A 13,727-nucleotide genomic window follows, 5' to 3' on the forward strand; every position below is an offset into this window, starting at 1 on the left:
TCACCTCGTGATAGTTATTTAGGAAATATATTTCATGTACAGAATTGACCTCTACAGATTTAATATAAGTATTATTCATATAATTAGATGCCAATTTCCATGTAACAGACAACGCAGGTTACTCTCGTTTCCGTAAGTTGAGGCGGCTACATATTCGGTCCTCATAACTTCACTTTTTGTGAACGAAACGACAGCGCGGTTTAATTCGATGCCAACACCATCAAAAAAAGGAAATATTTTTAATTGTGAAAAAATATTATGATTTACACTATAAATACTATTTTAACATTAACACAAAATATAAGACTGTGAGTGTGTAAAAATAAATCCAGCTAGTTTCACATCAAACTTATGTTTTTAATTAGGTATACGACATGAAAATATATTAATTACCAAGCAATAATCATACAGGTAAATACTGAACAAAAGTATTAACAGTCAAAGTAAATTTTTACTTACAACATGTAAATGATGAAGGAATAATAATTATCAACGAACTAACCTTTTTGTATTATTATTTATAAATATAAATTCATAAACAATAAATTTATAAAGAATAGAAATAGAAAAAATTCGACCACTAAAGAATGCTGGTTCGAGTCCCGCCTCGTTATCGAATTTTTAAAACACGAAGATTTTTAAAAATGTAACCAATGAACACAATCAATATTAGATTAACTGTAATGGTGTCTAGTTTGACTTAAAATAATAAACATCTACCCTCACTTTTAAAAATGTAGTATATTCACACGAATTATAAGCGCACCTTATAGGGAAGGGAAGATATGGGTTAAAGAGTTAAATAAATAAATAACATAATTATATTTAAATTATTAATTTTTAACATTGTGTTCAGTAGTGTTAACATGTAAATTGATTTGATTTTTACGAAATCTCATAGATGGCGCTGTTTCAAATTTGTATACTAATAAATTCATTAAACTGATTCTCTGCCCAAATTACGTAAATGACATAGTTTTTATTGTGTAAAGCTAGATAATAGCATGGCTTACCCGAAACCAACATTTAAACATGAGTCTTTAGATTGTACGCTGTCGTAATACACGGAATACGTAAGAAAAAAAAAAGGTTCACAGCTCCTCCCCCGGAGGTGATAGCATGATAATATGTTTAAAAAAGCCTCACCCGACCTGTTAGTAATATTCATGCAAAATTTGAAGTCAATCTATGCAGTACTTTTCGAGATTAGCCTGGACAAACATACAGACAAACAGACAAACAGACAAACAGACAAAAATTCTAAAAACTATGTTTTTGGCTTCTATATCGATTATAGATCATGGATTATGTATTCTTTTAAAAAAATATTCAATGTACAGTTTTGACTTTCCTACGATTTTATTATATGTATAGATGACAATAGTATTATTTCATTTGTGTGGTCAATGAATATGACATTATTCAATTTTTTTGTCACCACAAAGTACCTACATGTCATATTTTGCGGTCGAACTTATGCGTCGAGGAAAAGCTACGTACCTAATACTTTGGCTATATTAACATTAATTAAAGAAAGTTTCTTTCCTGTTATTTTTTAACTTTAGCAAAAACGTGGGTTGTTTTCAAAATTAATAGAAATTAAAAGTTTGGGCATATCTATACTTTGTGAGGTCTGTGTGGATGTTGATGAGACAGCTATATATGGTGTCCGACTGATCGGTGTCACGATAGACGACTTCTAAGTAGGTACTTCGCATTGTTTACTAGCTTCCACTTACAGCTTCTTAATGTATTTCACAGTATTATATAATTTTAGATATGTAATATTATTAATTTAGTTATGTGACTATTTATAGCTGCATAACGGGTAAGTAATTAATTAAGAATTAAAAGAAATTTAAAATTTTCTACACATTATGAATTCAATTACATATACGTCTAGGTACTTACATGAATAACATAAAGTATAAAATATATTATCTTCTCTTAAAGCACAGTTATAGTTAAATGATAAATCTAAAAAACAGAATTAGGTATATCAATAGTCAGAGATGGTAAGTGAGTAAAACATTCTACTAGGAATTCCATCGTTTTTGAAAATCGCGGTCAAAATATTTTTTTGCAAACAGATAATATACTAAGTATGTAGTACTGACTACTGGTATTACTAAATTTAAACTCATCGCGAATGACAAAACATTCTTAATTCAAATTACAGGCCACAAAAACATACTGCATTTAATAAAATCACTATATACTTTTTGTCCCTATATTGGAAAATTAATGAATAAACATTGCACCAAATTCCGGTCACCCTGTGAAAAGGGTATTTAAACAAACAAATTGCGCGGTGATTTGTCAGCCATGTTGATTTCTTGTGACGCGCCAAATATGGCCGCAGTTGACAGGCGCGCGTCTGCGCCTTATACGTCGCATTTCACGTATTGTCTTCAGCCGTGTCTGCGATGTTTTGTGCTATCAGACCTTTTTTGTAAGCCCCCTAACAGATAATAAATATGCTGGTTTGCGAAGCTGGCGACCACTGAAATGGCGCGCTTCGATGATAAAAACGATTTCGAATTATGAAAATATTTATATTGGCCATTCAAATTTGGAACAGTTTGAGGTGGTTTGAGTTTGTGTACCATAGTGACTTTTTCTATTATGAAAATAATATGATTTTTGGTGCCCCGTGTCGTAGGTCTACATAAGTATGAATATACCGCTATGAACCGTATTTTTTTATTAAAGAAAAGTCTCGAAATCGTAATTGTCTTTACATTTGTTTTGTGTCTTATTGACTTGCAAGTATTCGAATCGAAACATCGAAAAAACGAATAGTTCAAATTAATTCATTAACAACATATCATCTTATAGAAATCTCAAATAAATCCATTTAACATTCTATTAAAGTATCAAAGAATATGAAATTAGACACGCGTGCCGTGAAATGTAGCAAAAACCATTGGAGATAGGGTTATGAGGCTTCATTATGATCTATTATATCCGTGGATTTGTTCCGCTTAACTATTTAATTACTGTATTGTTATAGTTAAAAATTAAACAATTTCAATTTGATACAATCGAGATGATTGGATTTTATAGCGCGTGCTATTTTTGTTGAATAGAGGCGGTTTATTCCTATCCTGTACCTATAGTAAAAGTAGACAGATAAAAACAAAATATTTTTATTGATATTTTCAATTTAGTTAATGACGTTTAATCTGCTTTTGTTGCAATTACTTCACAGTTACCTACTTGCCATTTTTAAGCAATTTCAAACTAAAGTTTTAACTTAAGTATGCATAAATATTTCACTACTTTTGCAATTCCTCAGATACTGATGAATGTTGATCCTTTTAGCGTTCGTTACGTTTTCAATTAGCAGCGTTATTTAATGACAGATAATTGAACATCTATTATATAAGATTTATGTAATATAAACATTAGTAAATTACACAAAAAACTCAAGCATATAACATACTACTCTTTCGCCTAACATGGCTATCCTGCAAGCTAGCCAAGTGTCGGCGCCTCCTCCCTTTGAGGAGGAATACCGACAATTATCGGCATCAAGGACTGCCAAGTCATTGTGCACTATCCCATAGCCCTTCGTGATAACCAGAGAAAGCATAAGTCACTAGCGTGGCTTTACAAGGTCAAGGGTACTTATTTGATGTAGAAATGAATAATCAGATGAATTCAACGGGTATAATATTTTTTCAGTTACGCGAAGAATACTTTCTCTCTAAATGTACCTATAGAGAAATTCACAGTGCTCTAAACAGTTGAATAGTTGTTTTGATACGACGATAAAAATACCTTCAAATAATTATTACAAACACGGTGAAATTGTAGAATTGTACTATAAGATCCAAGCAAGATAGAGAATGATACTAGCGTATTATAAATTGAATTGGTCTATAAGACAACTATTAAAGATTTATTAAAAGCAATGCTGGAATACGATCAGTCATAATATAATGCAGGAATAAATTTTATTATTGAAGTCGACGTTGTTCTTAAACATAAAGAAGTAGGTACTTCTCCTCAAGAATATTACGATGTATCTCCTCAAGAATATATTATATAACATTATATTAGCTAGTTAAAGTAACTGTACGTTTAACAATAAAATATAACCAATTCATGCATACGATAGTATTTTCTAGTGTTTGATTTTACGCGATATTATACATTTATCATGCATACGATTTCTAAAAGGCATGTGCATTTTAACAAGGATTTAAATTTTAACAGCACATTGCCTTTTGTATTGTTGTCAATATCTCCGAGCTGTGTGATAAAAGATCAATAAGAAAATCATTTTGTTTCCTGTTGAGGCGTCTGCGCAGCAAATAGGCGTGATATACTGCGCAGGCATTCACTATTCCTTGCTTTGATTAGTGATTCAGTTATAAGCGGTTAGCAAATGGTTAATTAATTCTTTGTTTTTACAAGTATTTAAGATTATTTTTATCTTAGAATTTATTGTTCTGAACTTTTATTATTGATATTCTTTTGTTATGGTAAATTATATTTTCAATCTTATATTTATGTTTCTACTATCTCAATAATGTTTTTGTAAGTAACATATTGATTTATAATATTATGATTAATGTGTATAATATGGCTATAAAATCTAAAGATCCTTTAACTTCCCTTATCAAAATTACTTACATCACACTAAAAATTCTTCACTTCAGCTATCTTTACATAGAAAATAGCCTCCTCTTACTGAAACGCTTTCTCTTACACCATGTACCACCACACACGGCAACATCTTCGCTATATGTATAATATCGCGGCGTCTTCAGCTAATAATACCCCATTGTCCTGCGGCAGATACTGCATTATAAATACCCTATCATCGGATAGCTATAATTAAATGTTACGGTAGTTTTGCGGACACTTGAATCTTTGTGAAATTTAGCAATTTGTTGTGATGAAGTTATGGTTTGTGTGTATTACAGATTACTATTCTTTATTTGATTACAAGAGAGACTCTTTTTATTAAGCCTAAATCATGAATGCAATACAACCTATAAAATTATTTACTAAACATTAAACATTATATTTTGTTGTACATTTTGCACAAAACATCAAGGCAAAGTTGTATCACGCACCAAACACAGCCCATATTTTTCACGATCTAAACCTTATATTTTGTAAAACAAAGAAGCCAAGTTTGGGATAAATGGCACTGAAAGGTTTTCGTCGCTCCGCCAATGGGTTTAGCTATACATGGCGAGATAAACTTACCCTAAGCTTGTCTATCCGACAAATTGATGTGATTTATCCTCTATTGTATACTTGGCTTGCTATTTAGCGTGCTTTCAGGATGTGATGTATAAATCTTGAGCTTTACAATGGCTGCGTTTAGTGACTGTATTTTTGTGGTGGTTATATTGTAAACTTAAGTTTTAATCACACATTTGTAACGCTTAGTTTTGAATTAATTTTTGCATAATATACATTTTTCCAAAGTTATTTCTAGAAAATGTGTACTTAAAAGTTAACGTAGCTTTTAGGAAAAAAGAACATATTTCCTGAATGTAACGAAAATCAGTGCGTAATGAGGAATTATATTATTTATTAGAAACAAGAGCATATCGCACTTATACAGAAAAACATAATATCTTAGTCTTCAAGTAACTAATTGCTCTAGTTATTACATACAAAAAAATCATATACCGGTAGTTATAATTAGGAACAAGTGAAGAAAGTTCCCAAGATAACGCGACCCTTACAGCTTCCTCTCCGATAACTTGCTTCGGAAGATAGTTTATCTTCACACAATTTATTACTTCTTAATATTATTGTGTCATTTATTGCGGCACAGGCGCAAAGTGATAACAATTATGTTCTGATTACATTAATTATATGTAGTTTCGGCTTTAGTGCATTTATAAAAATAATTTGATGGTGGTTAATTTTATCAGTATTTTGTCTTTTTTACTTTTAAAACAAAAACGTTTATACGAAACAGGCTAAAGATAAGAAAAATAATTTTATTACGTTTAAAATGTTCGTTTTGAAAGTTCCGTCACTTAATATTTTAGAAGTACTTTCTTCATTGTGATAAAAATTGTTCGATTTCTAAGTTCCGTCACTAAAATTTAAGAAGTACTTTCTTCATTGTGATAAAATCAGTATGAAATATAAATTTTGCTTAATTTTGAGATAGATTTTGAACAATCGGTTAAAGAAAATATAACAATAACAAGTAGGTACCTAGACATAAAATAGTATCTAGCAACAAGGGACTGAATTTAATTTATAAAGATTGGGCAATCGTCTAACGTAATCACAATCCTAAAATAGCAACAAAACCACAGTCGACACAAAAATCTCACACAAAAATCCACACAAGGATATAGGGAACGAGTTGCATTTTATTCATTTCTATTTCAATACATTGGTATTGCCATACCGGGCTGATCCGTATTTGGCATCGCTCATAACTGTGTACTATGTCGCACTACAGTTAATCTCAACCTGCCCAGTTTCCCTTTTTAAGATCTAACGGCATGTAGACAATTAAAGGAGAAAGAAACCCGTGGTATGGCAGGGGTCGCTTCGTAAATCGTAACTGTCGCTCTTGGATGCTCTATATTTAATTGTGTGGTATACTGACTGGATATGTTCATGTTTCTAGTAAATTACATGAATGCACTGTAAAAAAATGTTTTGAGAACAAGAGCGTCCGTATATGTGTTACAAGCTGTTTAATATAAACAACTATTTTTAAAGGTTTTATCATTTGAACAAATTTTACAAAATGAATATCATCACAAATACCTCTATGTTATTAAATATTTCTATACTTATTTTCCCAACTACTGGTATGGAGTATCATCGTAATATCATGTCTAGCTACATGTTTATTTATAATAACATAATTTATTTTAATTAATATTACTACTCTACTCATCATCAACACACGTGATGAAAATTACGCTCCTCCAATTCAAGAATTTGTACGAATATGAAGTTAATGTGGTGATTATTTTAATTTTCATGATTGCATCAACAATTTTAATCTTTCTGCTCGGACAGAAATGAGTGCGCAAAATTATCATTCTGTTAATATTATGAAACTTAATTTACTGAGTATAATAAGATGCATGTTTCATCAATAATTATGAAAACATGTGAATTCTGTTTCGCAATTGAATTTTCGTATCAATTAACAAATTAAAAAAAGAAACTGGTGCAGGATCTTAAATTTATTCTCAGAATATTATTCATGACGTATTTATAAGTTAAAGGGTTTATTGCAATGAATATTTGCTTGTATTTCGTAATGTTACCATAGATAAAGCAAACAGCCTTACATACATCTCATAGAAAATTATCTGTAATACTTATCAATTGTTAGAAAATAAAACTTTACCCTCAAGTACGAGTAACAGTTCCCAGTTATCAAGTTTTTACACCAGCTCGTCTATTGAGACCATTCTCCCTTATAAGAGCACAACTGTAGTGGACACTTTTTCCTCTCCCTAAACAGTAGCGTTGCTTCGCGAAATTAACAGCAAACGTAGGTACTGTTAGATTTCTGTATCTAAAGAGGTTACAAGGCCTTCAATGAAATCGACCTATTTAAGTCTTTACTTTGAAGAAGTAACAATAATTATAAAGATTAACGTTATTAGGGAGATATTTGCATATTCATTTAGAAGAGATAACGAAAATATTAGGTGATAAGTGACAGACTTTAGAAGCAATTAAGCTGCGCGTGCGCTATATACTTGAGTAAGTGGATTTCGATGTACCAGTATGTGATATTGGATGCTTTACTGTTATAGTTACACAAACAGAAATTCTAAAATTGGAAATTTACTTCTCAAAATGATTAAGGAATATAATGAATGTACTTTGAATTATTATAAAAAATTGTTTACATCTATAACTATATATTATGAATACTGTTTTCGAAAACATCTCGATACTAAACGGCTAATAAATCCACAAAACATGAACATAAACAATACAAAACAATTCAATTCGAATAAAGCTTTAAATCAAGATCCAACATCTTAAATCAATATTACAACAGATAGTATAATTCTATACGATATTACGTAGGTAACTTCTTACGTAACCTCATAATAACATAGTTGTACATTTCTATGATTTACAACCGTTAATCACACAGGCATTGTGTCGGTGTGTGTCAAATGTGTCAATTGGGTCAAATGTGTCAAATGAGTCAAATATGTCAAATATACTCTGTGGGGAATGTGTTACAACATTGTGTCAAATGTAAGGGAGCGCGTGCTGTGAACAAATGTTTGCTGTGGACCCTGTGTTTGTTAAACAAATAATGACTTGAGATCAAGAATATACGTAAATTAGGTCTGAGGTGTTATGGAAATAGAGTTATGAAAGTATTGTGAAGATAATGTACAAATGCTACACAGCTACAGTAGGTATAATATCAATTAATATCGCCAATTTATATTGTAGGCTTCAAATATAAGTACCTATTCTAACGACACCTGTGATTTTATGGTCAGATAACCACTACCGTTTCCGTAACATAAAAGGGGTTGCCAATTTAATATCCGTACGTAAAAATTACACATATTATCAAATACGACATTTTTGCGGTTTCTTAACGAATACAAGTTTATTTTTATATGACCCACGAGGTACATACGGTAAAATAATGTGTACTAGCGTATCTTAAAGTAAGAATAGTTCAGATAAAACCCAGCAAGTAGTGGAAAACCCCTTACAAAATTCAAAACATCAAAACAAACAAGAATTAAAAGGAATGAAAAAGCTCTGACTAATCCACGTAGAATTTGTTGAATGACATTATGCAACTTGTAAAAGTTTCGAATTAGTTTAAAATTGTTAATTCGGATTGTTTAATGGAACAGACAGCAATAAACTGGCAACATTAGCCCACTTCCAGCACTATTCTCGTCGCCGATTTGGGTCAGTTGTGTCAATTGGGCCGCTTTGTGCAATCTGTGCTGATTTACGTCTACATATTGGTTGTCTGTGATTTGACGTGGCCATGTTGTGGCTACTTTTATGGGGGGTTTTAGTAGTAAGTTATTTCGTACGAAAAGAACAGGGAAAAGAAGTAAATCGTCTTTCTCAAGATTAGTTTTGTAATAAAGTATGTGTAGGTAGTCTGATATGTAAATTAGGTAATTCATTCACAAGGCTTAAATTATGATAACACTTGTATAAATACAGCTGACTAATGCCATATTTAAGCCAAGAAAATAGTCACATATGATCATAATATGTGACTAAATTTTTAAAATTCTTCAAGTGAAATCGTAATTTGAGAAACATTTCTTCCGAACTGTACTGATTATATTTTAAACGGTCCATTGCTCAAGTATGAGTAACGTAGGAAATTATCCGAAAGGTTAATAACCGACACTAAATCAGCTGACGAGCATAAAGGACATTGTGTTTGTCACGTGACTCAGAAACTGAATCAGTCTAACATACCTACGTTAAAAGGGCTATAGAAATCGAATAAGAAAATAACAATAAATATCTCAGACATACTAAGCGGATATATTATGAAGGTATAAATGGTCAAATGAATGTTATCGTTTAGTGATAAATGAACTAACTACCTATATAAAAGTATGGAGATCGTCGAGCTGACTGACTGATCGTTGAGACTGTAGAATAGGATAAAACTGCCCCGAAATTTTAAAGAACCAGCCAAATTACAGCAGGAACCCTTATATGTACTTTTATACTTTGTTTTATCCTTTCGCTCTGGATAAGCATACCATATAATAACATCGATTAAAATTAACCTCGGGGATCTCAAATCTCTCCCTCAGTATATAGCCTCATAAATACCCCGCGGTCAAAGAGCGAACATCTAATATAAATTAAAGAAAGTTTATCTTCCCGATGTTTGAGTCATTCGGGCGAGTGTGATGCCAATAATGGTCCATTGATCGCTTGTCGTAAAACCGTTGTAAACAAACAGATGGACCATTTTATGGGCCCGATGTCGTGTTGCAAGATGACGCTGGATTCGTGAGACGTTGTTTCTTTATTTCTTTTACGTTTAACTTCAGAGGCCAGGATTATGAATCATGTTAGCTGTGTGGTTTTTGGTCGATTTTTGCGTTTCTAGGAACGTTGAAGCTAAGTGATTAGCATTTTGTGTGCGCATTAAATGGTAGGTAGGTATAGAGTAAATTATAGAACTGGGTTTTAGCTGAATCTAAAACTTATGACAGTTAATTAATAAATGTGAAAGTTTTTTTATATGATTCTTGATTATTAAAACGAAGATAGAACAATTATTGTTAAGTTATGGGCACACATAGCGGGACACGTTTCCTACAATAATTCTTGATACCCAATCACCAAGAAACAAGACTTAGTTTGTAAAATTTCGGGATCAATAACTATAACTTAGCATTAAAAGCTAAAGCATTTCAATTAATCAAAAAGGTTCTCACCCGTTCGACCATAAGGCGCCTAATTACTATAATAACCATTAGATATGATTTTACGGACACCAGATGGCTCTGTTGTTTCTGACAGCTCTGCGTTACTTTGTTTGTTATAGTGTTTAACGCGTCGCACGCGCACACGCGACTATTTTAATTTGATTCTGTTGGGGCTTGTAGGGCTGCCTACTTATATGATTATTATATTATGATGGCAATTAGAAAACGTAAAAGTAGGTATGTGTCATCCTGAAGTATCCGAAATGTGAAATGATGAAATAATTTTTCTGTTTTTATAATTATACAGTTCATACACATTGATTTGATAAGTGATTAGATACTGATACTAATAAAATATTATTTAACAAATTTTCTTTAATTTCATTCCTATATAATATATATGTTACGGCTAAAGGTAGGTGAGAACATAAACTTAAGATTAGCCGGCTAAACTTAGGTTTATTTTCGACGAGGTGTTAATGTTAGTTTGTTCTATCTTTAGCCGGCTAAACTTAAGTGTAACCGCAGGCCCGTGGCTAAAAATGTCGGGGTGGGTAGATTTGGTTACTATAATACATGTAAGGAACAGGGCGAGTGTTTTCTGGCACTTCGCCGGCTGCTGCCGCAGCACGCTCGCTGCGCTCGCTCGGCTCGTGCGGGTCTTAAGAGTTCTAACCTAACCTAACCTAGCCACCAGCTTTCTGCCCTGAGTCGGGGTGGGTAGATTTGGTTACTATAATACATGTAAGGAACAGGGCGAGTGTTTTCTGGCACTGTGCGGGCCCCTCAAGCCCTCCACCGGCCCGGCGCTAACCAAATCTACCCACCCCGACATTTTTAGCCACGGGCCTGCGGTTACACTTAAGTTTAGCCGGCTAAAGATAGAACAAACTAACATTAACACCTCGTCGAAAATAAACCTAAGTTTAGCCGGCTAATCTTAAGTTTATGTTCTCACCTACCTTTAGCCGTGACATATACATATAAACGACAAGTCTAAGTTATTCTTTATAACATTCCATTCTGAAATATTTTTACAGCAATGGCAGTTGGCAACCCTAGTATTCACCCCGTGTTATTACAGGACAGATGAACTGCCGAACTTTCAAGTTCATTTCGTTATATTTACAGGGATATATTTAGATTTAAGTTAACAGAAATGAAGGTGGAAGAAACCGAATGTTATGAACATAAATGTACGATCGTGACACTGGCCGGTGTACCGGGATTATGATTTAGTGTGATAAAAATACATTTTAATTTATAAACAGTGAAGTAAATCTGGAGAAAGACTATTCGAATGAATAAAATATGTTCGTCTCGTCTTACTCAAAAAAAAAACAAACATACAAAAATAACTAGGACGTTATTTTAAAACAAATTGCTTTCAAATTCAAATTCATTTAGTAAATGTGTTTTAAAGCTATAGAAAAGTTTTTAATTTTTATGCATCCCAATCAACACTTCCTATACCTATTAAAATTTATTTATATAAGGCACTACTTGCTATTATTTAGTCAATGTTTACAACTGTTTCAGAGTGATAAAACATGACACCTATTTATTGAAAAAATTCATTTCTTACCTTTCTTTTGATTACTTATAGATTTTTTAAGTGGCAATATGGCTATTGGCTAATTACCTTCTTGTCCCAACTTATTTACGTGTTCTCTTTGTTCCAGGCCTGTGCTCCCCGCTACGTATCCTTCGTGACAGCCAAGCTGAACCAGCGGGATCCCGTGGGATCCTGCTTCGTTGCCAAAACACCTGATGCTGTTGATGTAAATGAGTTCTCTCCTTGTCGAAACTGTGAGTTCATGTTAAGGATATTTTCTATTATCGAATAATAAACTTGTATATGAATCCAGTTAAATATGCTGGTTTTGCAGAAATATGGAATTTAATTGATAGTACAATAGACAAACTATGAACAAAAATTAAACAATCATCATTGCCGTTTACAAAGGCCACCAAAAAATTTAAAAATAGAATGTCATTTGTATTCTTTTTTTTTATTCCACGTGTCTGACTTCAGAGCAGTAGCCATAGACTATATAAATAAGATATCAAATCAAAGAATAAAAATTCAATTTCATAAAAGTAAAATAAAATATCAAACACACAAATATAAATGTAATTTTGCATAGGTACTTAAATTTAGTTTGAAGAATTTTATATCAAGTAATTACAAGGTAGGTAATTACTTATGATAATTTCCCAAAAAAGTTGCCATAACAGAGAAATGTTACGGTAAACTAAAATGGCGGCGGAACATAAAAGCGCGCGAAATAACCCGGTCACTTCCGCCGGTAATGGCGAATTGAGAAGTGAAATTAGCGTGACGATCACTCAGGGGCGAGCCCGATTGGTTTTACATAACACTATTATGGTAAAATATATTTCTTATATGTATAAATAGTTACATTATATAAATGGGAGATAGATTGTGCTTGGAAAAATATGTATTCGCATGTTTTAAAACATATAATAATTATTATTATCTACGTGTCTATCTGTGGTGGAAATATTATAATACTTCCCTCTATAATTGGTGTAATGTGTATATTAATTATTATATTAGATATTTATTCTATTATGGTATTTTAACACTAATATGTTTTCTAAAGCTTATTTCTATGACAACTATTTTTATGATATAATATTGTTTAGGGTTCCGCACGCAGGACGATGGTGAGTAAAGTAAATGGGTGTACAATGGATGTTTTCACGCATACACAGGAAAATAATCATTATTTAAACCGTTCACAGAGTCACAAAACATTTGTTGTTGTAACCCCACAAGACATTGTAAATAACTTCGTCATTGTCGTAGTATAACTTAGAAATGAATATATTTTTTAAATTTTATCACTGGTGATGTCTTTTTAAACTACGTTATGTAAAAAATAATTTAAGTTCCAAAATTAAATATAAATATTATAGGTTGAATAATTTTATCACACTTAGTGTGGTTTAAATAAATGAATAAATATAAAAAAATGTGCATGTAAAAATTCAATTGATGTAAGTATCTCCGTATGTGCTTCAGTTATAAATGTATAATACACACGCTTAGTGTTAGTAATCGATAATTTAAATAGTGTAGTTGTTACTTTTTTACTAAATTTATTTTTAATTTGAAATTTGAAATTTACAGACATTACGAAATTATTCAAGAAAAACATTCTTTTTCCAAATTGTTTCTATAAAACAGTATATTTTATTTACCATTTGGTTATATCTAAAAAATAATAAAAAAATAGTATATGTATACTTTCACAAAAAAAAACACTGACAAACTGAAGAAATTAGCAT

General features: G+C 31.8%; 1 protein-coding gene across 4 annotated transcripts in view; it reads left to right on the plus strand.

Moving 5' to 3' along the window:
* The window catches only part of if (integrin subunit alpha inflated), a 104,664-nt gene that overhangs the window by 59,756 nt on the left and 31,181 nt on the right, over window positions 1-13,727 (plus strand). For 2 of the 4 annotated variants that reach the window (XM_090105056.1, XM_090105052.1), the window contains exons 4-5: window positions 12,095-12,221; window positions 13,083-13,103. In XM_090105056.1, coding sequence (XP_089961182.1) covers window positions 12,095-12,221; window positions 13,083-13,103 — 148 coding nt within the window. The remainder of the gene's footprint in view (window positions 1-12,094; window positions 12,222-13,082; window positions 13,104-13,727) is intronic. The other 2 variants (XM_090105054.1, XM_090105055.1) reach the window with 1 other exon arrangement.

This window comes from Colias eurytheme, chromosome 9 (assembly GCF_061535395.1).
Source record: "Colias eurytheme isolate Ceu_HAF_F1 chromosome 9, ilColEury1 Martin Lab GWU primary, whole genome shotgun sequence".
In the NCBI taxonomy this organism is placed as follows: domain Eukaryota; kingdom Metazoa; phylum Arthropoda; class Insecta; order Lepidoptera; family Pieridae; genus Colias; species Colias eurytheme.